The 26,372-nt window shown below is 43.2% G+C and overlaps 1 protein-coding gene and 1 pseudogene across 1 annotated transcript in view; both read right to left on the bottom strand.

Moving 5' to 3' along the window:
- LOC116220611 overlaps positions 1-3,904 on the bottom strand; it is a 9,769-nt gene extending 5,865 nt beyond the window's left edge. The window contains exon 1 of the mRNA XM_031568581.2: positions 3,898-3,904. Coding sequence (XP_031424441.2) covers positions 3,898-3,904 — 7 coding nt within the window. The remainder of the gene's footprint in view (positions 1-3,897) is intronic.
- A 10,957-nt stretch (positions 3,905-14,861) lies between these two features.
- LOC116220610 lies at positions 14,862-22,168 on the bottom strand (annotated as a pseudogene).
- Positions 22,169-26,372: the final 4,204 nt, after the last annotated feature.

The raw sequence follows: 26,372 nt of genomic DNA, 5'->3' as shown, positions 1-26,372 counted from the left end.
TAGTGGTAGAAATAGGCTATTCACTGTACACCAACCCTACTGCACAACACAACTGATGGTCTCAAACCCCAAATTAACTCTGGACAAGGCATACCTGTTGATTGAAAACCCTTCCATGCGACTACCTCATGAATCTGTTTGAGAGAATGCCAAGGGTGTGCAAAAGGTGCCTACTTTGAAGAACCTAAAATATAAAGCATATTTTGGTTTGTTTAACACCTTTTGTTTACTACATAATTCCATATGTGTTTTTTCATAATTTTGATGTATTAATCTACAATGTAGAAAATAATACAAATAAAGAAAAACCATTGAATGAGAAGGGGTGTCAAACTTTTCACTGGTACTGTATATCAGCACTTTTATGGTTCTAAAGGAAGGTAAAGAAAGTAGTAGAGAGGGTATTAAACCATTTTGGGGCATTATTATCAAAATGTCAAAAAATCAAATGACATGAGTTTTTAAGTAATATCATTTCATGACTAATGTTCCATGTCCTGCTGTGTGCCAACAGGGCTCCCGTGGTCCCTGGCAGTCTTGTCATCAAGCTCTTGACATGCAGTAGTGAGTAGAACAGTTAAAAACAGCACCGACAGAACACAAGAACACATCCCTCTGCCCCCTTTGTTTGCAGGACCTTTGTCATTCAGCAGATTCCCAGCAGTAACCTCTTCATGGTTGTCGTGGACAACAAATGTGATTGTAGCTCCATCTCTTCAGTTACTATGGAGCCTATTGAGATCATGTATATTCTTTCCTGAACTCTTAGTGACAATATTGGCACCAATATGTTTCAGTGTGATAATTATGGAAAAGTGTGAAATGTACATCAATATAGACAAGACATTATTCCTCTCTAGTTATATCTAGGCAACAAGGTTATGACCCTAATGTTCATTCGTGCTTCTCACAAAGTGATATTGATGTACACAATGTTTTTAAAGAATACAATAGTGGTAACCATGTCAGTTTTGATGATACTAAGTGTTTCCACAACAGCTCATCTACTGGTGAGTCTTTGTTTCTGTGTTTGGCCTTTGATGTCCATTTCATTCTCTCTTCATTCTACAGCTGAGGTGATTTCATATAGATGTAAAACTGAATAAAAAACGATGCATGTTAAAATAGAGGACCCTGTTCTAGTATATGAGCATATAAGTGAAGTGAGTGGCAGTGAGCTTTTAAAACCACAGTGACTCAGTGGGTTTCACTGCAGAGCTTCAGGCTGCTAATGAAAACCCACAACTACTTGCCTGTTTTAAGAACGTCGCTTTTATAAAGAGCTTCAAAGACCTACATACATTTTGTCCTCTCAAGAGTAAGAAAAACTGCTGTTAAATTAAGAGACATAGACATATTTACATATACATACACACAAAGCAAGTGATAGTTTTGAAATGTATTGTTACATGAACTCTGGACTGCAGAGGTCAAGGGATAGTATAATGTGGTAAAAAAAAACTTTCAAGCAACATCGGTGTAAGACTGCAGCTTTATTCACGGTGCTGGCGAAAGTTACAAGCAACAAATCCAAATCCAAGGGGCAAGGCCTCTTCTTATTACAAACTCAACTCATGTCACACATACAGTCCCATTATTTCAGTAAAGACATGTGGCTAACAGGCATATGACCAAACTAGTTTTGGCTGGTTTCTATCAAGACCAGGAAAAAAGGATGACTCGAGGGGGGGGGTTACAATGCACTATATACATCCCTCTGTCTTCCATTTGTTGTCATCACGTGCCCCCATCCCATGGTGTCAATTATGTATGTCAGCATCCTTTACTGCTACTGTTCAAGCCATGTATGTCACATTGCAGCTTATGACTACCTAAAGTTAGGTGGTCCAGCTAATATGTTTCTCTTGTTCCTTGTTAGGACAAGGAGTTTGTGTATGCACCAAAATGCATATTGCAGTCATTAGACTTCAGTAGCAGAAAGGAAGACCATATCTTTCACATTTACACAGAATAAAAAGAAAACGTATCTTCACCAAACACTTTAAGGTGTAATAACACAAAAAATAACCTACAATAATTTCTAGATTCATTGTTAACAGTCTCTGTATTAAGGTCAATTTTATCCAAGCAGGCTCTTTCAGCCAAGGCAACATACATTCACTGAGTACATCACACTGTTCCTGCTGTAAAGGCCACAGCCTCACATTGTCTTTGAACAGCAAATGTACATTATTGTAGCAGCAGTTTGAAGACCGCAAGACCATTGTAATTAGATCTTCTGCAGAAGGTGATGGGTGTTTTCTGGATCCCTGTAACTGGTGTCTTGATGGTTGGAAACATCTTGTGTGTCAGGTATGGAGCTATACACATGACATGGGTCAGACTGAGAGAGAGACACAAAAGTGGTTTGTTAACAGCAGAGTATTGAACATGTCCTTCGAGACTGAACTAAGATACTGATGTCATATGGGGAGGTCAGCATGTGGTCCATGTTATGTGCCACGTTTTGTTTGTTTCTATAGGAGTTTGTTATTTTACTGGTGTCTAAGTCTAAGTCTGCAGGAGATCCCTGTTCTAAGTTTGTCGGCGAAGGATAATGTTCGAGTCGTCAGACAGCGGCAGAAGGAAGCTACTTTGAGCAAGAACTGGGAGTTAATTCGTCTGCTCCCAGTTCTATGGTTGCGCCTGTTCAGTTTAAGGCGAATTATTGCGTTTGGCACCATACAAATTGAGAGCTACACTGACTGTCATAGGTTGCCTTTTTGGGTTGATTTTATTTTGATTACCGGTGTTTTGTGTTGGTTTATTTGGATTTGTGTGTGATGTGAACGTGCATTTGCTACTTGTGGAGATGCTAGCCTACTCTCTTTCTCTCTATGTGTTATGGTGTACCGTAATACATTGTGTTGCGCCCAACAAACCAAGAACCTGTGCACATAAAGTAAACTAGAGTTCCAGTTCTTTAACTGGGTGGCGTTGTCGGATCAACACTGCCGCTCCCCGTTACATTAACATGATGTTTTTGGTCCAGTTGCTGGTTGAACATTTATGCTGTGATCTGCTTCAGGATATATAGAGCTATGTATGTAGCCTTACCACCTGAAAGCCCAGACTGCATGAGAAGAATACATATACCGTGCTGTGTAGTGTGTAGCATGTCGTGTTTTACATGCGGAACAATGCACTCTGTTATCTGTGGTCTGCTGCTAAAAAACTCAACATCTTTACCAGGAAAGTGCACACACAATAACCAACTGTATGTATGTCCAGATTTGTTTTCATGTTAGATGAGTTATCAAGGCTGGAGGGAAAATTGGATCTTAATCAATCTTTGCAAATCAAATATTTAAATTCAAGTTGAAGTTTTTACGCAAGGTGTCTAAGATGGTAGGGAGACGCTCATCATTCCCCCTATCCAGCTGGAAGAACACCACAATTATATGCATATATGCAGTAGCATGCAAAAACTTAGCGAGTAAAAAATTATTTATATTTATATGAAGTTAAAGTTGACATTTCTTTAATATTTTAATCAAGATGAGTTTATTTTACAGTTTCAAAATGACAAAAAAGGAAAGACCCAAAGCAAAAGGTTTGGGTACCCATCATGGTCAGTCATCTTCAGCTTTTTTTACACTGTTATGTTTGCTTCCAGAATCTATTTGTATTTAATTAAATCCATTCTTCTCCAAGACATTAAACTAAAACACATCACTGACATTTGTGTTATTGTAGTATGTGTTATTAAAGGGACTAGAGGTGGGTGTGTGGTGATTTCTTACTTCTATGGTGGGTAGTATGCTGAGGTCTGGGCAGGAACAAGACCAAAATAAGATTTTTACTACCTGTGCAGTTACTGTAACTGAAAATGTAGTGTTGTTGAAGATGTATTTTAGTCTCTCTGTGTTTGATGTGCAGACTGCTGCTCTGTCTTACCTTGCATGTTTATGTCTCTCTGTAGGGGAAAGTATTTTACATGAACATGCTTTTCACAAAACACATATAATCAAAATCACATACATACAGTAAATACACACAGATGTCTGTTTAACATTCTCATATTAAACACAAACACTACCTTCATTGCCATTGTCACAATAAATCATCAAGAAACATAACTACACACTGAGGGAAGGCAGTTTCAGTAACTCTTAATAAGTAGCCCCTGACTTGAGTCAGTCATGGCAAATAAGTGAGCAACTTACTGAAGCAGAGACATGAGGCAGTGAGGACCAACAGGATGAGGCCCACTAAACCAGGCAAACATGTCCTGTGACCTTCAGTCAGAGACAGTGTCAGATACAGAATATGTATACGACTCACTGTAAACCAGGTATCATAAACTATGATATTTCATTTTAAAATGAGTGGTTTACCAAATGTTGAAGAATCCTCTGCAGGATTAGTGGACCTTGGACTCGTCACGGTTGAAACTGCAGAGTAGACACACCAATGAATTGCATAATGAAGAGGACAATGGCAATAATATATTATCCATGCACAGTCTTTCTTAGACTCTATTACAAATACCCAGTATGGTGGCAAGTAGGGTGGTATGGTGATGTTGTGGAGGGTAATTTAAGTGTTGCTATGGCTAAATATGACAAATTAAGTGGTGATAAGGGCTCCTTCTGTCAAGCATATTTCAGTCACAGGGTGATAAACTTGCACCCTGACCACAAGGCCAAAGAGTCTGATACATTTCTAAAGGGTTCAAAAACTTTCTAGCACCACTGTAGGCCAACGTTTTATCAATTTTCCCGTGATGTCCCCAATCTAAACACTCAGAACAGCACAGCACTACATTCTATTCAATGTACAGTACAGTACAGTGCTGCATTCAAAGTTCCATTCTATTCAGCTAAAATGTTCTACATTATTATTCTCGGTTACTCTGAGATACTCTTAAATTGTGATTAGCAATAATGAATGCAGAGGAACATGAAGGGAATATCGCTAAAAACACTATTCAGTCTCTTCAGTGAAAGTAGCAGACAGAAGCAAGGATGTGGAGCATCAAAGTAAGATATATTTTTCAATACAAAACCTTTCACACTGTATCTTCAAGTGTACAGGCTGGTTGCTTTATTTAAAAGTACAACATTTTGAGGATCATCAAAGTAAGATATGTGTGGCTTCTGCAATCTGTCTGTATTGGGAGAGCAGACATTTATCAAATATTGTTTTAGATTTTAAATGGAGTTTGCATTGGGTCATGTCATATATGATTTTAAAAGCCTCTCAGCTTATGATGAGGTTACTAAAGGTACAACACACAGCAAGACTGCAATGCAGAAAAGTTCAAGTACTGTTATTGCGATACGTTATTGCAGATCTCGGTCAGTCAGTTGGAGATCTCGGTGGAAAACCTCTGTGCATGTCTAAAGACTTTAACTTACAGCTTGCAAAGTAGTTGTGGGTTTCCTGTCTGCTTGTCCGCAGATCTCGGTCAGTCAGTAACCTGCCTCCTTATTTCATTAGTATTTAATGCAACACTTGTTGCTTGTTCTCAGTGACACATGAAAGGGTAAAATGGCATCTTTCACAGTATTTCTGCCATCCTTTTACTTGTTTTGGATCATCACTCTTTACTGTAAGTAATTCCTGTTTTCTGTTTCTGCTTTGTAGCCTGATGTTAAACCATTTGAGTTATCCAAGGACCTCATTAAATGTATAAATGTATAATACTATTGAGAAACTGAAAACAAACAAAAACAACAAAATACCTCATATGACCAATATGATTTGACATCAGTATTGTCTAAGTAAATCAATGTGTTATATGTTATTCTCCATTTAATCATTTGGCTCTTCAGTTTGTTCTTGGTACATTTTGTATAGGTAGACACAGTTCACACTTCACTTTCAGTGAACTATCTATTGAATTTCAGTTTGAGTGGTTTGTGGGTACTGAATTCTTGGAGTACTGAATTCAGAAAGCCATTAACAGATAGGGAACAGAGCTGATGGAGTTATACTGTACATGCAGGGCTCATCTTTGACAGTTGTGCTGATGTTTTTTCATTTCATTTTTATAGTCCTGTTTGCATTCACTCATGCCCATGGTAAGTTTACAAAATATTAATTAAAAATATTAACTAAAGCAACATAGGTCCCCTGTAGATGTTTTAGTGAATATGACATGCAAGCATAGGAGTCACACATCAGTTACTTTTTTAACTAATGTATTATATTTCTCCTTAATGACAATGACATAACTGTTATGTCATTGTCATTAAGGAGAAATATAATACATTCTGTCATACATTATGTCATAACACATATTATTACTTCTGTTTTAGGACTTCCAAAACTTGAGCTGTTTGTATCCTCTTCAGTAATTTTGCCGACAACCAAAGTCACTCTGAGTTGTGTAGTCCCTCAGGATCCAGTGTCCCAGTGTTATTTCATGGTGGGAACACACACCAACTCTTCATCATCATGCCAGCTGACCCTCACAGGAGAACAAATTAAAGTCCGGGGACATGTAAACCCACCTTTAGAGCTTCCAGTGAAATGTTTCTACACTGTAAAAGTGTCTGGTGTTAATCATCCCTCTGATCACTCTTCTCCTGTTTCAGTGTTTGTGCTGGGTGAGTGAAGAAGCATCACTACTGTTAATTCACTTAACATTCACACTGTTTGGCATTTCTGAGTTCATTCCTGCCTTCTGTCTGTTGATAGATCATTTGCAGAAACCCATTGTAAGCGTGCATCATGACCGAACAGACATGCTGTTCCACATTGTTTGTGAAATACCCAAGCAGTCCTGGAATGTCACCGGATGCCAGCTTTATACTGGACATGGGGAGAACTTTTACTTAAAAGCTGTAAGACAGAAAGCATCTGGAAACTGCCATTTTTATTCTGTGGACGAAAATGATTTATTCAGACGTCTGCAGTCAGTGGGGAGCAGAGAGGTGAGCTGTGGTTATACAGTGAACACAGAACCTCCATCTCTCTCTCCACGCAGTGACCCACACACCATTCAAGGTCAGTATGCTCAAAATATTATTAATCTATTATTAAATACATACTATAAACATGACTCCTTATGTCTGTCTGATGTCTGTTTTAACAAGTTTTGTTTTGTTCTTCTTGACATTTTTGTAAAATAAAAATAACTTTAATAATAATAGTGAATCAGAGATTATCCTAACATCCTGCATTCATTGTGAATTGAAAGGATTTCTTGCAACAGTATACCAGCCCCTGACCAAAAATACTCCTTTAACATCACCAGAAGCAGGTAAGTCATTTTTACAACTCTCCAGGATAGAGAGCAGTAATAGCTTGTTCTTGCAATCACTTTGGACTTCTCATTAGATTCAAAATTCATCGATCAAATTTAATCTTTCTCAAAGAACTATTCCAAAGGTGCCAAAAGAATTATCTGAAAAGTCCTCAAAGAACTATCCCAAAGGTCCTCAAAGAACTATCCCAAAGGTCCTCAAAGAACTAATGACATTAGATTAGAATAGACTAACGTTTTGCGCCTACATCTACCTAGAAGTGCAAAAATATAGTATTATTGTGCATTGTGCAGTGATAAGTGCATAAGTGATTCTATATCTTACTTGTGACTTATAGTGAAGATATATCTGACTTGTGACTTATAGTGGTGCTATATCTTACTTGTGACTTATAGTGAAGATATATCTGACTTGTGACTTATAGTGGTGATATATCTTACTTGTGACTTATAGTGAAGCTACAGCGGGTAAAATAAGTATTGAACACGTCACCATTTTTCTCAGTAAATATATTTCTGAAGATCAGAGTTCATAGAAGAGGCCCACGGAACCTTCAAGATTTGAAGACTGTTTGTGTGGAAGAATGGGCCAAAATCACACATGAGCAATGCATACGACTAGTTTCTCCATACAGGATGCGTCTTGAAGCTGTCATTACCAACAAAGGCTTTTGCACAGTATTAAATAAATATCAGTAAGCGTGTTCAATACTTTCTCCCTGTGTCATTTCACATTATTACACATAACTTAATTTCTGAACGTATTTGTTTTGGTTTCTTTGTATGTATGGATTACCTGGGTTATTACCAACATCTGGTGAAAATGTCATGTCAATAGCACGTTTGGAAATATTTTAACTGAGAAAAATGGTGATGTGTACAATACTTATTTTACCCGCTGTATATATCGCATGTGAACCTAAGCCTGTAGGTTTCAGTAAGTTTTAATACTTTTCTATTTTAGTTTCATAAGAAAATCTGTTGATGGTTAACACAATAAGACAACAGCCATCTCTTTACAGAAATCTGTGAGAGCTTGAGAGAAATGGTAAAATTGAGACCACATTACTCTGCAAAGTCTTTGATTTAATCGTAGTTGAACTTTCTAACCTCCTGTTTAGGTTTAAGGTCTCAATCTACCCCAGTTGAGCTCAAAGTTGCCACAAGAGTTGATGCACACACTGTCACAGGTGAGTTCCTTGTTTTTTGTGGAAATACACAATAAAGTCAGCCCAGTTAGTCTGTTTCACAGCATGACTGAATGTGGATATGCAGATTCTTTTAACATTCTGAGTCGGTATGTATGTATATATTAGTGCTGTCAAACGATTAAAATATTTAATCGCGATTAATCGCATTTATGTCATAGTTAACTCAAAATTAATCGCGATTAATCGCAAATTTTTATCTATTCTAAATGTCCCTTCATTTATTCATTTTTTCCATCATTTTATTTTTATTTTAATGCCCTTATCAACATGGAAAAGTGGATTGGCTTGCTTTATGCAAATGTTTTATTTTATTGAAAACCAACATTGCCAAACAGGGCGGTACAAAATAAAATTAGAAAGTGCACATTTCAGGTAAACAAGGACTGAGCCTATAGTGCAGTTAAACCATGGCTTAATATTTAATTTGTTTCAAGTTTTCTGGGAACATAGCAATCAGGCCTCTTATTTCAGAAACAATTAACCGTAACAGTTAGGTTACCAATAAAAGGTAAGCCTACTACTTCTTTGCTTTCAGCCAGCTGCCTGTTGACATTTTCAGACAACAGTGAAGCTCGCTTCTTTTGCACAACAAAACTTTTAAAAGTAAACTTTCCATTCAGAAGCTTTTTATCATCCATTTCGCCGTATCGCGCTCACCATTCACTCAAACTGTAACGTTAGCCTACTACACAGTTTGCGAGGCCAAAAAGAGCGTTAATCTAAAAAAAAAAAAAAAAAAATATATATATTTTTTTTAAATCGCGTTAATCTCGCGATAAAAAAATTAACGGCGTTAAAATGCGTTTGCGTTAACGCCGTTAATAACGCGTTAAACTGACAGCACTAGTATATATGATAAATATAAAGATATGTTTTATAGTCTCTCCAGGTTCAACCCTTCACCTTACTTCAGAGTACACCATGGATGCTTCAGGTAGGTGATACATTCATGAACTTGTCTTGCGATGTCTGAGGAGAGGGGAGTAATCAAGCGCTGCACACAAAGCTGGAAGAAGTGCACACTCAGATGAAAGGCTCTGGTTTAAAAAAAATGGCTATTTTAAGAAGAAAACTCATAAATCATTGAGAGTGGGTATTACACAATGTATCAAATTATATTGATGCCAAATAAATTACATGACTATACAGCAACCCAATCTAGATAGCCGTTACACCAATAATAAGTCTACACTCAACTGACGGCCAAGTCTGTCATGTAAAAAAAAGACAAGCCCCAGGCAAACTTGACTCAGTTCCTGATCTTTTTCAACAGCTGGAAACACCCCTGGTCTGATCATTGATCAGACATGTACTGCTTCAAATGTTATTTTGCACCACATGTGAAGTTGTGTATGCCTTGAATGTCTAGTGTGTGTGTGTCAGTGACAAGGGCACTGATTAGAATTCTTTGTGACTGATTTTCATCATAATTAAAAACATCACCAAGAGATCCTGCTTCAATGTCTCTGCAACTGTGCCCTACCACTTCTCTACAGCTCAATGATGAGAGTTCCCACACCAGACACAGAGTTATTATCAAGTAACCCCGCTGACATAAGAACACCTTTTGATGTCTAAGGTTAACACAATAAGACAACAGCCATATCTCTTTACAGACAGCTGTGAGAGTTCTGCAGTAAATGTTCAAATTTACACCACATTACTCTGAAAAGTCCTTTGATTTAATTGTAGTTGAACGTTCTAACCTCCTGTTTAGGTTTAAGGTCTCAATCTACCTCAGTTAACCTCAAAGCTACCACAAGAGGTGATGCACACACTGTCACAGGTGAGTTCCTTGCTTTTTGTGGAAATACACAATAAAATCAGAAGGTCAAAAGATTCTTTTATCATTCTGAATTGGTATGTATGTAAAAAAAAGTATGAGTGTAAAAATAAAACGGACAATGGTCTTTTTTATAGTCTCACCCCGTTTTTAAAAATGTTTAAAAAATTCTCTTGCCAAGCTTTGCTCTGTGTATTTTCCCCGGTCCCCTACTCTTTTCCCTATCTCATGAAAACTTTGATGATATCCATTAGTCCATCTCACTTATTTATTTCAGTGTCACGGAGAACAGTGTTGATCTTGGCGGTGACTAGCCTGTGCATTGTCCTGACTGGTGTGTCTGCACTCTGTCTCATCTGGACATGTCGTATGTGATATTCATGACATTTCATTCATAGAATAGCTCTAGGAAAACACATTAATGCTCAAGGCAATGCATTCATTGCCAATTATATCTCAAAAAGTCACCAGATGGTACGTTAGCAAGCTTTTATTTGTGTCAGATGTGCTGTTGTTTGTGTTTACAAGATTTTTGCATTTCTTAGGAGTTAGTTTGCTAGTTTTAGACCAAAACACCTAACCGTTTTAAAAGAAAAATACAGCCTAATGTATTTTATACATCTCTGATATGCACATCTTATTTTCTCTTTCAGGGAAACATAAACATCAGCGGTAAGATCATATGTGTTTCATTCTTTCAAATAACACGTTCATCGTTTTAAAGGAGCATAAGCAGCAACTGACTTCCTGTGTATCTTATAAACAGTTCAAAGGGTACTCTAGGCGGGACCATCCTTCAGACTGTTGACACTGTTGTAACCTACACCATGATCACTTCAACACCCCTGACTATAGCTCCAGGTAAAACAAGATTCTTTGATTTATTTTCATTTACAAAGAAGAGTTCTTCTTCTTCCACAACTATGTGTCACTAACCCGAGGTCTGTATTACTCGGTACATCTGGGAGACATCCTGATTAGAAGTACACAGTGTATGTTTGCAGAAGTCAGGAGTAAGTGTGGAGAAGTATTTAATAAGATGCAAAAGATGATCAATCTTCCATTGATGCTCATTCTCATATCTTGTCTCTGCCACACACACACGCACACAAAACCCTCTAAAATATGCAGATTTCCTCTTACAGTATGAAGAAGCTAGTACCATGCATATGACAATTACAGTTCTCACATTTGACTCTGTTCATTAAATCTTTCAGATGTTGACAAAAGGGAAGACATTTTCTCTGAACAGGATGATGTGAGTGCACTATGTGCAAAGTACTGTGCTATGGATGTATAGCAAAAATCAATAGCTTTTCATTCAGATTAATTTACGACGCCATCAGATATGTTTAGCTGTGTTTATCGCTACTGTTGTTGTTAGGTATTGATATGATGGTTGTAGTGTACCCTGTTGTGTTATAATCCTTAAGCAAAGTTGTTGGCTATGAGTACTTGGATGGATAATGAGATGTTTAGCTGCTGTGGGAAGTCCCCAACCAATAGCACAAGTAATTGAATATCTACTAGAAATACTGTATTTACTATGTGTGCCAGTAAAAGGCCATAAACTACTTTTAGTTTTGTTTATTAAACCTTTAGTTAAATGTTTAGTCTTTTTTATCTAACCCACTTGTGCTCTCTCCCAGGTAAAGCAGTATCATACAGTTACATACATCTTGGTGCAGGACCATAGGAGCCCTGTTGTCACACAGCAGGACATGACCTACAACCTTATGCAGATGCACTGATACAGCTGCACATAATGTGCACAAAGTGTAACATCATCTTGGGAGGAGGCCCTATAACACAATACAATTCTTAATAGGTTATGACCACTTCATCCTCATTTCTGAGCGTTTACTAGACTGAGAGTCTATAACTATCATGTACCAAACGGTTGACTACGTCAGCAAGGTCCAGGGTAGTTTTATATAATTGATGAGGTGTTTTCAACCCATAAAACACGAATATGTATTCAAATGTGAGTTTTGTCTATATTAACATCGGCATGATGTGTTTCATCACAGTTCAGTCAAATCATTTAGTTTGCATCTTAGAAAAACAAAACAGCATCATGTAATGTTGATCTCTGCTGGTGACTTCCGCTTTGAGCGCTACAAGAGCTCCAGGGCCATGACTGGACTGTGAGTACTGACATAGTTTTGAGGATGGTGCTTCCTCTGTCCCCTAGGTGTAGAAAAAAAACACTGAGCAGGATGAGGAAGTAGGTTAATGATGGTGTTATTACACCTTAAAGTGCTTGGTGGAGATACGTTTGCTTTTTACTGTGTGTTAATTTGAAAGATATGCTCTTCCTTTCTGTATCTGAGGTCTTATGACTGCAATATGTATTTTGGTGCATACACAAACTCCTTGTCCTAGCGAGGAACAGGAGAAACATATTAGCAGGACCATGGGGACCTCCTTTGGGCAGACATAAGCCACAATGTAACATCAATGTAGCATCTTTTACTGAAATGATGGGACTGTATGTGTGACATGAATTGAGTTTGTAATAAGAAGAGGCCTTGCCCCACACAGCTTTGGATTTGTTCCTTGATCCTTGTGGTGTTTGTAACTTTCCCCGGTGCCATGAATAAAGCTGCATTCTCACACCTATGTTGCCTGAGTTTCTTACCACAAGGAGACCTGTAAGGAGGCTGAGATGCCACACATCTCAGCTGGGCCGTGTCCGACTCCCTATCGACTGTAGGAGTCACCCTGATGCAGGGCTGTGGAGCTCCTCGGATACAAATGTCAAATGATGACTGAACAAATGCACAGGAAAAAATATAAAATGAGTTCAATAAATAATGGAAAAGTGAAAACGCTAACACGAGGTGCTTTCACCACAAAATAAACAAACATTTGTCTTTTTTTTTATGAAAAGCCATTTATGAGTTACTGATTACAGTAATATCTTCTGAAGATAACTAGGATCTTTCACTTTGCCAAGTTACACCCTAAACACAAACCATGACACTGTACACAGTATGTTTCAGGCACTGACAGATTATAATACCCACATAATTTTCTATTCCTCTAAGGTCATAATTAACATACCTGAGAAAAAGGTAGATGGACCTAGAGAACTAAGGGTGAGGGTGTACTATGTATTACTGATGTAAAGCAAGTAGCTCACACTATAAGACGTTGGAGTGGTCAGCTGAGAAACCACCACTGACTAAGCCACTTCCAGGCACGGCTACACAGTGCTGGCCGAGTTACTTTTAAAACAGTAGTGGATATTAAAACAATGCAATTAAGAGAGTAGACAGCCAGACCACAGTATAACATATCATGCTGCCCTCCGACTAAGAGCCTCTTTGAGCCATCTAGTGGTTGAAGAGAGTACAACAATAATGGTGCGGTTCAATAGCCATTCTGCCTCTGTAGTATAAAACAAACTCCATATTCATTTTAGTCCAAGGTAACAGTTATCCAGTATGATAGAAATTTAGAAAGTGATTAAAAAGCATTTAGTAAGTCATGTGTTATTGTCACCCAACCTACAAACTGAATTGGGGCCCAGTAAACAGAGTTAACTTAGTCAATTCTTTACTGCTTTGAATCAAACTAATTCAAAGTAAAGATATGTGCTCCCAGCAGGACCCAAGCTCCTGACCTAAGCATTCCTAACATCATGCTGTGCCAGCTGAGATCCAAAGAGAAGACGCAAACATCTGCACAAACACTCACAGACCAAGAGTGAAGGATTTTTAAACATTGTGTTTATTCTTTTAGTTTTTAAAAAATAAAAAATTAAAACTAAAAAGGACTATTTTTTTTCCCCCATTGTCGCTAAAAAGAAACAGTACGGAAGCACTGAGAGTCTTTGAGCCTTCCGAGGCTCTTCAAGTATGTTGGTGAAGTTCATGTAAGTAGGACTTCATCTCCGCATGACGCAGGTCAGTGATGTGGGGCCGTGACCCCTGGGCCTGGGCAGGGGGTGGGAGAGTGGCTTGGATGGGTGTTTGGGGGGGGGGTAGATGGGGTTCAGATCTTCTCATACAGAGAATGTGCTGGGTTCATTGTCCCAGTCTGAAGTCTTATGAGAACCAGACCACCCAAACATCTGAGAGTCCTGATCCAGCATCCAGGGGCATCTGCTCTCAAAGCCACAGCAGCAGTCTCACCGGCCTTCACAACTCCAACACATCTTCACTCAAAGGAAAGGGAAGAAAACAGGCTTGGAGATTTGAACCAAATGAAATGGAGGAGATGAGCGCAAGGCAGAGCAGAGCATCGAAGAACAGATTGCAAGCGAAGGAGAGCAGAGGTTCCGTAAGGACCAGAACAGAAGTAGGGGTTGTGGTGTGAGGAAGGGGTAGTGGCTGAATTGAGATCGGCTGACTGAGAGAACTCCAACAGCTCAAACACATTTCATGGTGGCAAATGTTTTAAATTTAAAAAAATGTAAATAAAAATAAGAAAGCAAAACAGATCCCAATTATTTGCATAAACTGATAAAAAAAAAACAGCAGTTAAAATAACAATTAATAAGCATCTCTTCAATTCACTTAAAAAAAAACAACATTAAGATTTATCCAGTGGGCTTCAAAACAAAAAAACAAATAAAAACCCTTCAAAATGTAAACAAATTCACTCTCAAAAGGAGAAAAGGAAGGGTGGAGCCAGGAGAGCTCTCTCTCTCTCTCTCTCTCTCTCTCTCTCTCTCTCTCTCACGCTCTCTCTCTCACACTCTCTCTCTCTCTGTGCCCTCTGTTTGTCTGCCTCGCCCACTTCAGCAGTGCATCTATGAAAGGTCAGAGGTCAGGCAGTGTGCAAGTTCTACTTCTTACTCCTTCTCTTTCTCCTCCTCCTTCATTTCACCTGTGATCCCTCTGTTCCACCTTCCTCCTAGCCCCTTCCTTCCTTCCTGGCATCCCTTCAGCTCCTCACACAAGAGTCAACTCTCTCTCTCTCTCTCGATCCCCTCCCACCCTTTCATAAATCTGGGTGAAGGTGACCGTCCGTGGCAGAGGCAAGGTCCAGGGCGGGGCGGGTCACCCGGGGTGCAGCATGAAGCGGTCCAGGTACTGTGAGACCACCTCCCAGTGTCTCCAGAGGAAGGCCAGCATCAGGACCAGCAGCAGCGTGGAGAGGGTGCGGCTGCGCGTCTTCATCAGCGGCACCACGCAGTTGGCCACCGTCGACACGAACACCAGCAGCACGGCCATGAGCGCCAGCAGCACGTTGATGAGTTTGCCCAGCAGGGTGCGCGCCGTGGCGTTCTCCAGGCCCTCCAGCTGCACCACCTGCTGCTGCTGCTGCTGCAGCTCCATTTTGGAGATGCGTGTCTGGCATGCCTCCAGCGCCTCCTGCAGTACGGGAGGAGGAGAGCAATGGTCAGCTTCGATTTGGGTTTAATGTTATTCGCAAAGGTCTTTTATGATATTTGACATTTCTCAAAATCGGCACTAAATGTGAAGACATCAGGGAACAGGCTAGCCATAGGAAATCTAACACACAACAAGCATTTTGTCCATTAGAGTTTATCATCATAATAATATTCTAGTGTCTGTGGAAACAACAGGAAGCCTGATTTGAAATGGATGCTGAGAATCACCTCCACCTGCAGCAAACCTAGCACTTTAAACTGACAGATAATACAGTCTGGCTCATCCTGATGACAGAAACTCACTCACTAGACTAGATAGGTAGTTCACAACAGCAAAGGACACATAGACCTAGCAGCTACATGACCAAAGAGCTGAATTAGCACACTCCAATAGAGCAGACAGTAATCTAACCAATCAGACAGAAGGCACAATGGACACTTGTATCTTGCATTTCACCTAAACTGGAATTTTATGAAGATAGAACGTATTCGTTATCAGATGGACACCTTAGCTTCATTACAACCACCATGCAAGCCAACTAAAGGCTAAATCTCCCAAAACAGACATAAGCACCACTAGAAGTTGTTCTAGTCATGCAGAATGTGTCAATCCTGACCTGGATGTCTCTGGCCCTCTCGTAGGACTGATACGCGATCTTTTCCTCCATGCTGGCCAGCTCCTGCTTCAGGTTAATGATCTCATTCTGATGGAGCTCAGTTAAGTCATTTAGCTGCTCCTCCAGACGTTCACACCTGCGCACGCGTACGGGCGCGCGTGCACACACACACACACACACGGACACACGGACACACGGACACACGGACACAGACAGACGGACACACACACACACGGACACACACACACACACACACACACACACACACACACACACACACACACACGGACACACACACACACACACACACACACACACACGGACACACACACGGACACACACACGGACACACACACGGACACACACACACAGACGGACACACACACACAGATAACACTGTATCAGTTTTTTTACACTTTCAAGTTTTCCACTGTTTCCATACAATATCACTTCCATAATGATTTTATTTAACATTTCATGACAAAAAAATGCAAATAACAAGCAATAACATAACTATAGCCCCAGGCAGCAATCCCTGACTAAATCTCTCTCCACCGTGAAAGTGCAAATCGATTGCTAATGGTAAACATCTTTTCTCCTCCAAAGCCAGACATACCAGTTCTGAATCAATGCACTTTCATGGGAGTTATCCTGAAACACTCAGCCTTGCATTATCCTGCGTCATGAGATGAAACCCCGAGGGGACGTGTGGACGTGTGCAGCGCAGCGCGGGGCGGGGGCTTACCGGTAGCGCTCCTCCTGCAGGGCCTGCATGATGAGCGTGTAGTCCTTCTGGTAGTGCGCCTTCAGGTTGTCGAAGGACTCCTCCAGCCGGGCCTGGCCGTCCCTCAGCTCCTGCACCTCCTGGTAGAGCGCCTCGAGGCCCAAACTCTGGCCCTGCTCCAGCGTGTTGCCACGGGAACTGGGCGGGCCGCCGGGGGCCCCGTGATGCTGTTGGCCCCGGCCGAGCCGAGGTGGCGGCTGGAGCAGTCGTCCTCGCTGCCGTACTTGGGGCTGGACTGCATGTGGCCGCTGGTGCCACCACCGCTGAGGGCCCGGCACCGGTGCCTGGCATGCCGCCGCCGCCGCCGCCATCCTCACCTGCGTCTCGTCCAGGGAGTCCTTGAGACCAGCGATGTTGTCGGCGCTGCCAAACTTGTTGCGGATGAGCGAGGCGATCTCCCGCGGTTTGGACACGACGGCGCCTGCCGCCGAGTGCGTGGCGTGGGAGAAGCTCGAGAGGCCACCTGTCATCTGGAAGACGTGCGGACCGTTAGAATGTTACATCCAGATGTAGCCAACAACAGTTTCATGCAGGGCCACTAACCAATACAATGTCATTGCCAAAATAGGGTAGGGATCTTTAACGAAGCATGCACCACTAAGCCCCTGACGCCAAACCCAATCAAGATCACCAACCTCTACAACCCCATCTTCGGCTCAGCCTATAGCTACACACACACCCTGCACACCGAGATGGAGGCAACCACCACCATCATCATCATCATCACCATCACTACCCCCCTTCACATCAACACCTACTACAGGTAAGGTATGCAATACTGATGGAGCTGCCGGACCTTGGCGCCCACATCCTTGAGGCCCTGGTGCATGTCCCTCAGAACGTCTTTGGGCTGCCGCGGGATGCCGTTGTGCTCCACCTCGCGCAGCTTGCGGTGGTAGTGCTCCAGCTTGCGCTGCAGCTGCTGGATGGTCTGCGCCGACTTCTGGTTCTTCTTCTCGAACACCTGCTTGATGCGGGCGCTCTGCTGCTTGTCGGCGTTGTTGGCCAGCTTCAGGTACTCGGCCACGTTGTCGTCGCGCGCCGTCTGCTCGATCTTGATCTGCTCCGTCAGCTTGAGGATCTTCTGCTGCAGCTGCGCGATGGCCAGCTTGGTGCGCTGCGGGTCGGGCGTGCTGTCCACGGCGTCCAGCCCGTACGCGCCGCACGCGCCGTCCGAGCCGCAGGACAGCGCGTTGGGAGACACAGCCGGCCCAGACACATCCAGACGGTCCACCTGTTAGTGGAGGGAGGGGGGGGGACGAGAAGACAGTGGGAGTCAAATACATGGGGAGTAGAGCAGCGGTAAAGAGGGGAAACAGAAAATGCATAAAGAAGAATAAAGGAGAGGAGGGGAGAAAAGAGAGAAGGAATAGAGGGAGGGAGAGAGGGAGAGGGAGAGAGGGAGAGAGGGAGGGAGGGAGAGAGAGGGAGAGCTTAACAGACCTATTCACAGGTGCCAACTTGCGACAATAGTATTATAATCAAATAAAATGCAGTGCTCACTAACATTATAAAACAGGTGAATTCTAGTTCAATACTCTACAGCTATGTTCTCCCTCAAGCTGTCTCTCTCTCTCCCTCTCTCTCTCTCTCTGTGTCTCCCTCTCTACCTCCCTCTTTCTCTCTCTCTCACACACTCTACACACACACACACAACACACACACACACACACACACACACACACACACACACACACACACACACACACACACACACACACACACACACACGCGTAAGCACGCACAGCCTTTAAAACCTCAGCGGGACGACAAGGGTTCACCAGCGCTGTGGGCTTCATGTCCGTGTCCATGTCGTGTCGTGTCGGGGCCATCAGCAGCAGCAGCAGCAGCGGTGGAGTCAGTGAGAGTGTGAGTGAAGAGAGAGGAGGTGAGCTGAGCTGGCCCAGTGGCCTTGAGACCCTCCTACCTGGCCAGACCTCTGGACTATGAGTGCATCTCCTCCAGAGATAAGTGAGGCAGCCACAGCCTCTGATAAAACGCCTGGCTCATTTACAAGCACATGCGTCATTTACATAAGGTCAATAAAGTTGGATTGCAAAACTAAATTAACTCTCTTTTACTAACTAAATGATCTTTGAATTGCCTTCTGTGAGGTTACTGCAGTCCAATGAACTGAATATCTCAACGCTAGTTCCACCCAGGCTCCCTGCACACACGCACTCCATCCAGCAAAGCAGCGGTCCAGATACCCGCAGCATGACCTTGAGAGACCAAAGATAAGATGGCCACACTGATATATTCCTATGACACCACAGGGCAAAAGACATTCACCTCCAAATCTCTGCCAACTCTCTCCCCAGGTACTGGCCAACACGGGAAAGAAACAAATCAGGAGATCAAACCTGGATTCACTGTAGAATCCTGCTGCTGTTTGGACTAGTTCGTGACACTACACGGTGCATATAAGGGGGACAAAAACCAGCCCAGGCCGCCCGATCAACAGCCAAAGGAGCAGAGAGGACGGCTTGACTACGGGGGATGACAAATGGCTGAGCGCATTCTCTATGGCAGCGAGCGGCAGGAGAGCAGCAAGCAGTAATTACACTTGTGCGCACCAGAGGACCGCCAGCAGGGGGCCAGTGAGAGAGAGTGTGTGTGTGTGTGTGTGTGTGTGTGTGTGTGTGTGTGAGTGTGAGTGTGTGAGTGTGTGTGTGTGTGTGTGTGTGTGTTCAAAACCTCTCAGAAATTTCTCTCCCCCGAATCCTGAGGCCGCACCCAACCAGACAAACACATCCTGCTCAGGTCTCGCTGTGACAACAATGACGCTCACTAATCCTGACTCCTCCCGTAACATGGGAGTCTCGCTCCAAGTGGTCAGCAGTTAAACACTCTGATTAAAGGTCTCTGAGCTTATTCAAACTTAAAAGAAGCAGTCAGCAATTTATTTTTGGAATTACTGCTGCAAACTGCTAAACTGGAAATAAAAACATTATATGACACTGGGACTCTTGGACTCTTGACTCAAAATGATTAACTACTATTAATGTTATTAACTAAATCAGGAAAGTTCCAAAGAGACTCCCCAATGATTGTAATAGCCCAGCACAGACAGGAGAGGGTGGACTCCCTCAGGAGGCACAGGAGAGTGATGCCACTTAACTTTACGCCTCTGTGAAGTGACCTAGTGTGGTTATTTATGGATGTGCGATCCATCTCCAGAGGAACATTCCGGAGTGGCCATGCTGGAGTCTGCTGCTCTCTCCACTGAGAAAAAGCACAGTTGACCACTAGAGTATTAAGTGCTTACACAGGAATAAGCACTTAGTATTCTTACAGCTGAGTGCCTGTCTTCGCACTCTGTGTCAGACCTCTATAGCTGGCCGAGAAGACACATTAGAGACGGCCAGGGAGGCAACTGGCCTCAAAGTGCACGGTCTGGCTGCTGTTATCGGCCCCGTGACAGCCTGTGCCATCCCACTGCTTGGCTGCCTCTTATCAGTGAGAACAGGCAGAGGACTGTCAAAGCACCAGAGCAGCTTCAGACAGAGGAAGAGAACAACCAACAGTAATGTGAATATCATTGCGACGTCAAAAAAAAAAAAAAAGTTCCCCATTTCCTTAAATAACAAAAAAAATACATAAATAAAAAACTGCCACACGACTCTCAGGTATTACTCTAACACGCTGCGACAGGCTTTTAGGAGAAATCCCCCATAAACAGCATTTGTTTTGGTACCCTTTGCTAGAAGAGCAAGCAATGCAGGTACCATCAGCCCTCACGCATGCCGGAGGCACAGAATCAGTCAACTTCACACCAGCTTTATCCTGCACGGGTCATCGGCCTGGAGTTGCACTTGAAGACTAAGAAAGGGCTAAATTTAGAAGGGCTTAGAGAACATGGTGACCCTGCCACAGCGATCGCCGACCTTCCCACACCTGTCAACGCCGGCTCCTGTTTCTACCAGGGGCCTATCAGGTGGCATCACAGCTATAGGAAAAGGGCAGCGTGGGGGCCCTCCTTTCAGTGACACCTGGAGACGCGCCGGGTATGAAAATAGATCTTTTCGCCAAGTGTCTGTCTAACCGTCTCGTGGAGTGCGTGCAAGTGTGTGTGTGTGAGAGACAGACAGAAAGAGAGAGAGCGAGAGTGTGTGCGTGTGTGTGTGTGTGTGTGTGTGTGTGTTTGTGTGCCGATTTCTTTCAAACAGGTCATCGGACATGGTTCTAGTTACCTCGCCCTGTTAACTCAATCAAAGCCTGATGGTTACATCAGATAGCACCTGTTCCATCAATCAAGCACAGGCTTACATACATACAAGTCATCATAACCACACACACACACACACACACACACACACACACACACACACACACACACACACACACACACACACACACACACACACCACAGATACTATGGGCTAGACCCCTATACACCCACAGGCCTTAGCGTTCCCCACACAAGTATGTGTGTAGCTTGAGAGAGAGGGGGGCCTGAGGTGTCAGCGTGGCCCCCGGTGTGCTGACTCACCCGGTCGGACTCTTCGGTGGAGGTGGTACCCGGAGCTGATGAGCATGTCGGCCAGGGCGGGGCTGCTGGGCGTGTCCGGTGGTGGAGGAGGAGCGCGGCCGGCCCGCCTGCTGCAGCAGCAGCACCTCCTGGGTGGAGCGCCGGTGGATCTGCGGGGCTGCCCTTCTAGGGGGGGCTCCGGCGGCGCTGGCGTTGCTTCCCCCAGCCTTGCTGCGGCCGGCTCTGGCAGGCTGGTGCCTCTCTTCATGATGGGTGGGGCGCCTCGGATCTGCTGCAGCACGCGGCTCAGAGCTGCCGGGGGGGCGGGAGCAGGAGGGGGGGCGTCAGTGTCGGAGGAGGCCGCGCCGCCCGAGTGAGCGGAGGACAGGGGAAGCCGCCGGAGCCCCGGACCCGACCACCCCGTCGCCCGCCCTCGGCCCCAGCCTCGGCCAACTCGCCGGGCGGGGCCAAGGCGAAGGAGGGCGGAGTCGTGCGGCGACACGGACGAGCGGCGGCGCTGCGGCTGGAAGAGCTGCTTGAGGCCGTGCGCCAGCCGCCCATGTTCTCCCGGGCGTTGTGGGTGATTTTGGACAGGCCATGCTCTGGCTCTGACGCCCTCCGGCCGAGCGCCTCCAGGTCCGGGGCGCCGCGGGCCCCCCGCCTCCAGCTCCTCCTGGCTCAGCTCGCTACTGGCCTGATCATCAAGGGGCGCCAGTCTTGCACGTGGGGCTTTCAGCCTCGGCATGGGAGGGGTTGGGATGTGGAGGAGGAGGGGTGGTGTCTACCTACACCCCCCACCTCCACGGCCCCTCGGATTGGCCGGCTGAAAACTGGGAGGCGGGGCAGGGGGTCTCAGTTGGGCCCTGTGAGCGTGCATGCATCTGCGGATTGGCTGAAAGTCATGCTCATCTACCACAGAGGAAAACAAAATGGATTATGACATGCGGCTGTAAGCGATGGGACAAAAGCAGCAGCAATAGCAGTAGCAGCAGCAATAGCAGTAGCAGCAGCAATAGCAGTAGCAGCAGCAATAGCAGTAGCAGCAGCAAATAGCAGTAGCGCAGCAATAGCAGTAGCAGCAGCAGGATGAGTTAACAGAACACTTAAAGGCAGCATTAGGGGTTGGCTGACAGACATGAAGGACTGGGTTCGTCTGGGACTTGAGCTTTTAACAGGAAAGACAAAGGAACTATAAAGGATCCTGTTATTCAGAGGCACTTAAAAGGAACAGGCCTTTAACCTTATCGATTACAAGTCCTTTATTAATCCATGGGTACAAGAACATTAAGGGCAAACTGCTTAGGACCTTTTGAACAATTTGTCTAATGTCCAAAAAAGCATTGCAGGATTTTTTTTGTCTTCATCCACGAGGTATTCATCTGCAGCTTCTTGGCACACGGGGACTAACACAACATCTACTTCATCTGTATGTGATATAACTGGCAGTCAAGAGTAGTAATATTGCCCTGACTTTTACTGGCACACACAAAGATCTGCTTTCCAACCCATCAGGTCCACAGGAGCCAACCCATCATGACATACTAGGCTATATCACTAAGTACAGTACAACAGTCTACCTACAGCCAGTGAGGATGATAAAGCATGATACAAATATGCAATAATCTCTGAAATGCTCTGGTGTCTATGCAGTGGTTTAGCCCTTCTCTGCAAGATTGCACATCTAAACCACCGTCAGAAGGTTTGATCAAAACTGTCATTATTATTATAATCGCCATCCTAATCTGGAAATAAACATTTCAGAGATTATTTGTGCAATAAACTATTGTTTGAAAAGCATGGATGTGGATGTCAGTGGATGTGAATGATGGTTCAAAAAAAGCTAAACCAAAGGCGAGGGCAAGCATCTAATGGGCTTTGTTGCTTGTGAAAACTCATGATCAAAGGTTACATTCACTGTCGTTTGCGGGCCAAAGTCTCTGGGCGCCCCCAGAAGGAAATGTTCCTATTCTGGTCAGTCATGGAAACAGCAGCTTTCGTGACTTTTCATTCAACCAGACGCATGTCAACTGGGTGCAGATTTAATTCATCATCAATAAAAAATGATTTCTTATCATCACAGTTCAGTAGTTGTCATTGTGAAAACCACAGTAACAAACAGGTGGAAGTGCCACTCCAAAACACAATGTTTCTTCTTTTTAACATTTCAAAAAAAGGAAAAAAGAAAAAAGAAAACATACAAACACCACAGATGAAGAACAATGTGAGAAAAAGAGGGAAAGCAGACAAAGAGTGCGTCCTACCATCAGTCCAGCCGCTCCTCTTCTGACTCAAGGCTCAGGGTCAGCTGCAGTGGACAAGACAAGAGACGGTCACACATAGGCACCATCCATCCCCAGCAGTGACACAACACACACACACACACACACACACACACACACACACACACACACACACACTAGTGTTCTTTCAGGTCCAGAGGCAGTCCATGCCCTCTACTGGTTCTCTCTGACGGCTGCACACAAGCTCACGCCCAGACGAACATACTAACATATAAAATGCTTTTGACTTTCTAGCACAAGTAGCTCGGTAAACCTGCTCCCATTGCAGGAAAAAGAAACCTACTGAAATGTAGCGAAAACTGTATCATTTGAACTGTGTTGCAGGTCTTTTGTCTGAAAACAAAAACATCACTAAAAGCAGAAACACACCAATCTGATGGTATACCCCAGTAGCTTTTACTTGGCCCGGGTTGCAAACCAAACAGAAAGCCATTTAAGCAGACCTATATCACACAAGAAATGACTGGAGTCCTCAGTCAATAGTCCACAGACTAGGGAATTACAGTCCGCCTATATATTTGACTGGAGAAAAATGATAGGGCCAGTTTATGTGATTGATGAACTGTAGGTCAATTGATCAACCCCAAGCCAAGGCTGCAAGTGGAATGGATCTCTCCCATCCTGGCTCATGGGCCAGCTAATGATAGTTGCTGAGCAATACCATAAAGACCTTCGAGCTAAGGTTTTGTGTAACACAGCTTTCCAGTCCTCCATTTACCCTTGTGTGTGCTTTGTATTTTTATTTTTTTTATTTTCACAGTTAAACTAGACTATATATTTGAATTAACATTCATTTCTGGTGACTCCTGGTTGGGAACTGTAACCATAACGTTTGCCACAAAGACGCTTGACACACCATGGAGTAAAATTCACTGCACTTTCACTGGCACAGGTTGGTTAACACTAGGTATTGTAGATAAATTATAAATGCAAGGTTATTTAAGGTGTTAAACGTAATGATGTAACAATAGCTCAGTCTTTGTTTAAGTTAGCTGCCTGGCTAGTTAACGTTAGCTTCATTCATATCTTGTTACCCTAGCGTAGTCAATGCCATAGTTGGTTTGGTTCGTTTGCCTTCCAAAGCGTACCTGTGCATGTTGACTGACAAATCTTAAAGCACTGGCTCAGAGTCAAGAGAAAGCTAAATATATCCACACTATTTATTAATTTACCATAAGGTTTTATCATTAGAATGTGTACTCTCAGGGAATAAAACTACTGGAGACCAAGTGATATAATGAGACTAATTTATTTCACGCTTTGGCCAATCCAAGTGGAATTAGATTACCGGCTAGTGCTTTTGGTTATGAAAGAAAACTATAGGCCTATAACAAAAACAAAGTATTTGCCTTAGATTGAACCAATCCAGAGATACTACCTGGTCTCAAACACATAGATTGACTGGTTTAGCTTGTGCACTGAGACACAACAGCAGAAAACCCAGTGTACTTTGGAGCACATGCTTATAGACCCTCTTCAAAGATGCATCATAGATAGGAACATTTTTAAAGTAGGTTTTAAATTAATGAGATTTCAATTGCATATGTAATTGAATTGTAATATGACTGTACTATCCATAGAAATGTACTTTGATAGTCTGAACAGTGTTGGTCATTAGTCTTTTGTGAACACTTTTTTCACTGATGTTTTTCTGATTTTAAGTTTGTAAAAGAATGATCATTTCCTGGAGTGTAAGATCTGTACATTCTCTGTTTCCCTAGAAGGTGTTTGGATATGGATTTAGGCACACTCCCTCTTTAATGGACCAAGATATATGCTACTTAACCTCCCCCAAATGACGCATTCATGACACCTTCCACAGTAACACGGTCTGCCAACACTAACAGCACCCACTGTGAGACCTGGGGTCAGGTCTAAGGACAACACCTCTCTCAACAATGCATGGTGGATATGGACGAATTGGACAAGGAGGATTGGTAGATGATGAAGAGGGATATAAACGTACAAATAAACAGGCAGATTAGCAAAGGCCAGCTACAAAGTTGCATTTTAAAGTTCTCTCCTGCTGTGTGATGTAGTTATATCAGACAACGGCATCGTGGCGAGGCGTCTGTGTCCTGCATGCATTATTAAGCAGACAAGTCCGCCACTGACTGCTGGACTCAGTGCAGCTATTGTGTGTCACAATCAACATGCTGGCAGCTCATAGTGTCCAAAACACAAACATGCACAGACACACAACTACTGGCAGTAATAGAGGCCACCAATGTGAGGAAAGGAGATAGGGTCGTGTCATTTAACTACCGCTACACCTCCAGCTTCACTCTCTAAGAGAGAATGAACACGAAAAGCACTCTTCGTTTGACCAAAGAGGGATCAACTACATAGCTATTACTATAAACGATATTAGAGAGCACATGTGACAAACGTTTTCATGGTAATAGCCATCATCCAATAAAAAAAGCGGTGAAGGTTATCTGTAGATAAATCCAAAGATATGGTTCCATTAAAAAACAGGCAAATCAGAACAACCTCTACTCACTGCCTACCAAAGCCCTCAAGGGCAGTGCATTTTCTCTGGCTGAAATGGGTCAGCCAACACTCGCCTATCACATACACACTATCTCTCACACTCACTCACTCACTCACTCTCCAGTCTCTCCAACACACATCTTCCCAAGGTCAGCC

This window comes from Clupea harengus, chromosome 5 (genome assembly GCF_900700415.2).
Source record: "Clupea harengus chromosome 5, Ch_v2.0.2, whole genome shotgun sequence".
Classification (NCBI taxonomy): Eukaryota; Metazoa; Chordata; class Actinopteri; order Clupeiformes; family Clupeidae; genus Clupea; species Clupea harengus.
This window is presented reverse-complemented; position numbering and strand designations above follow the sequence as displayed.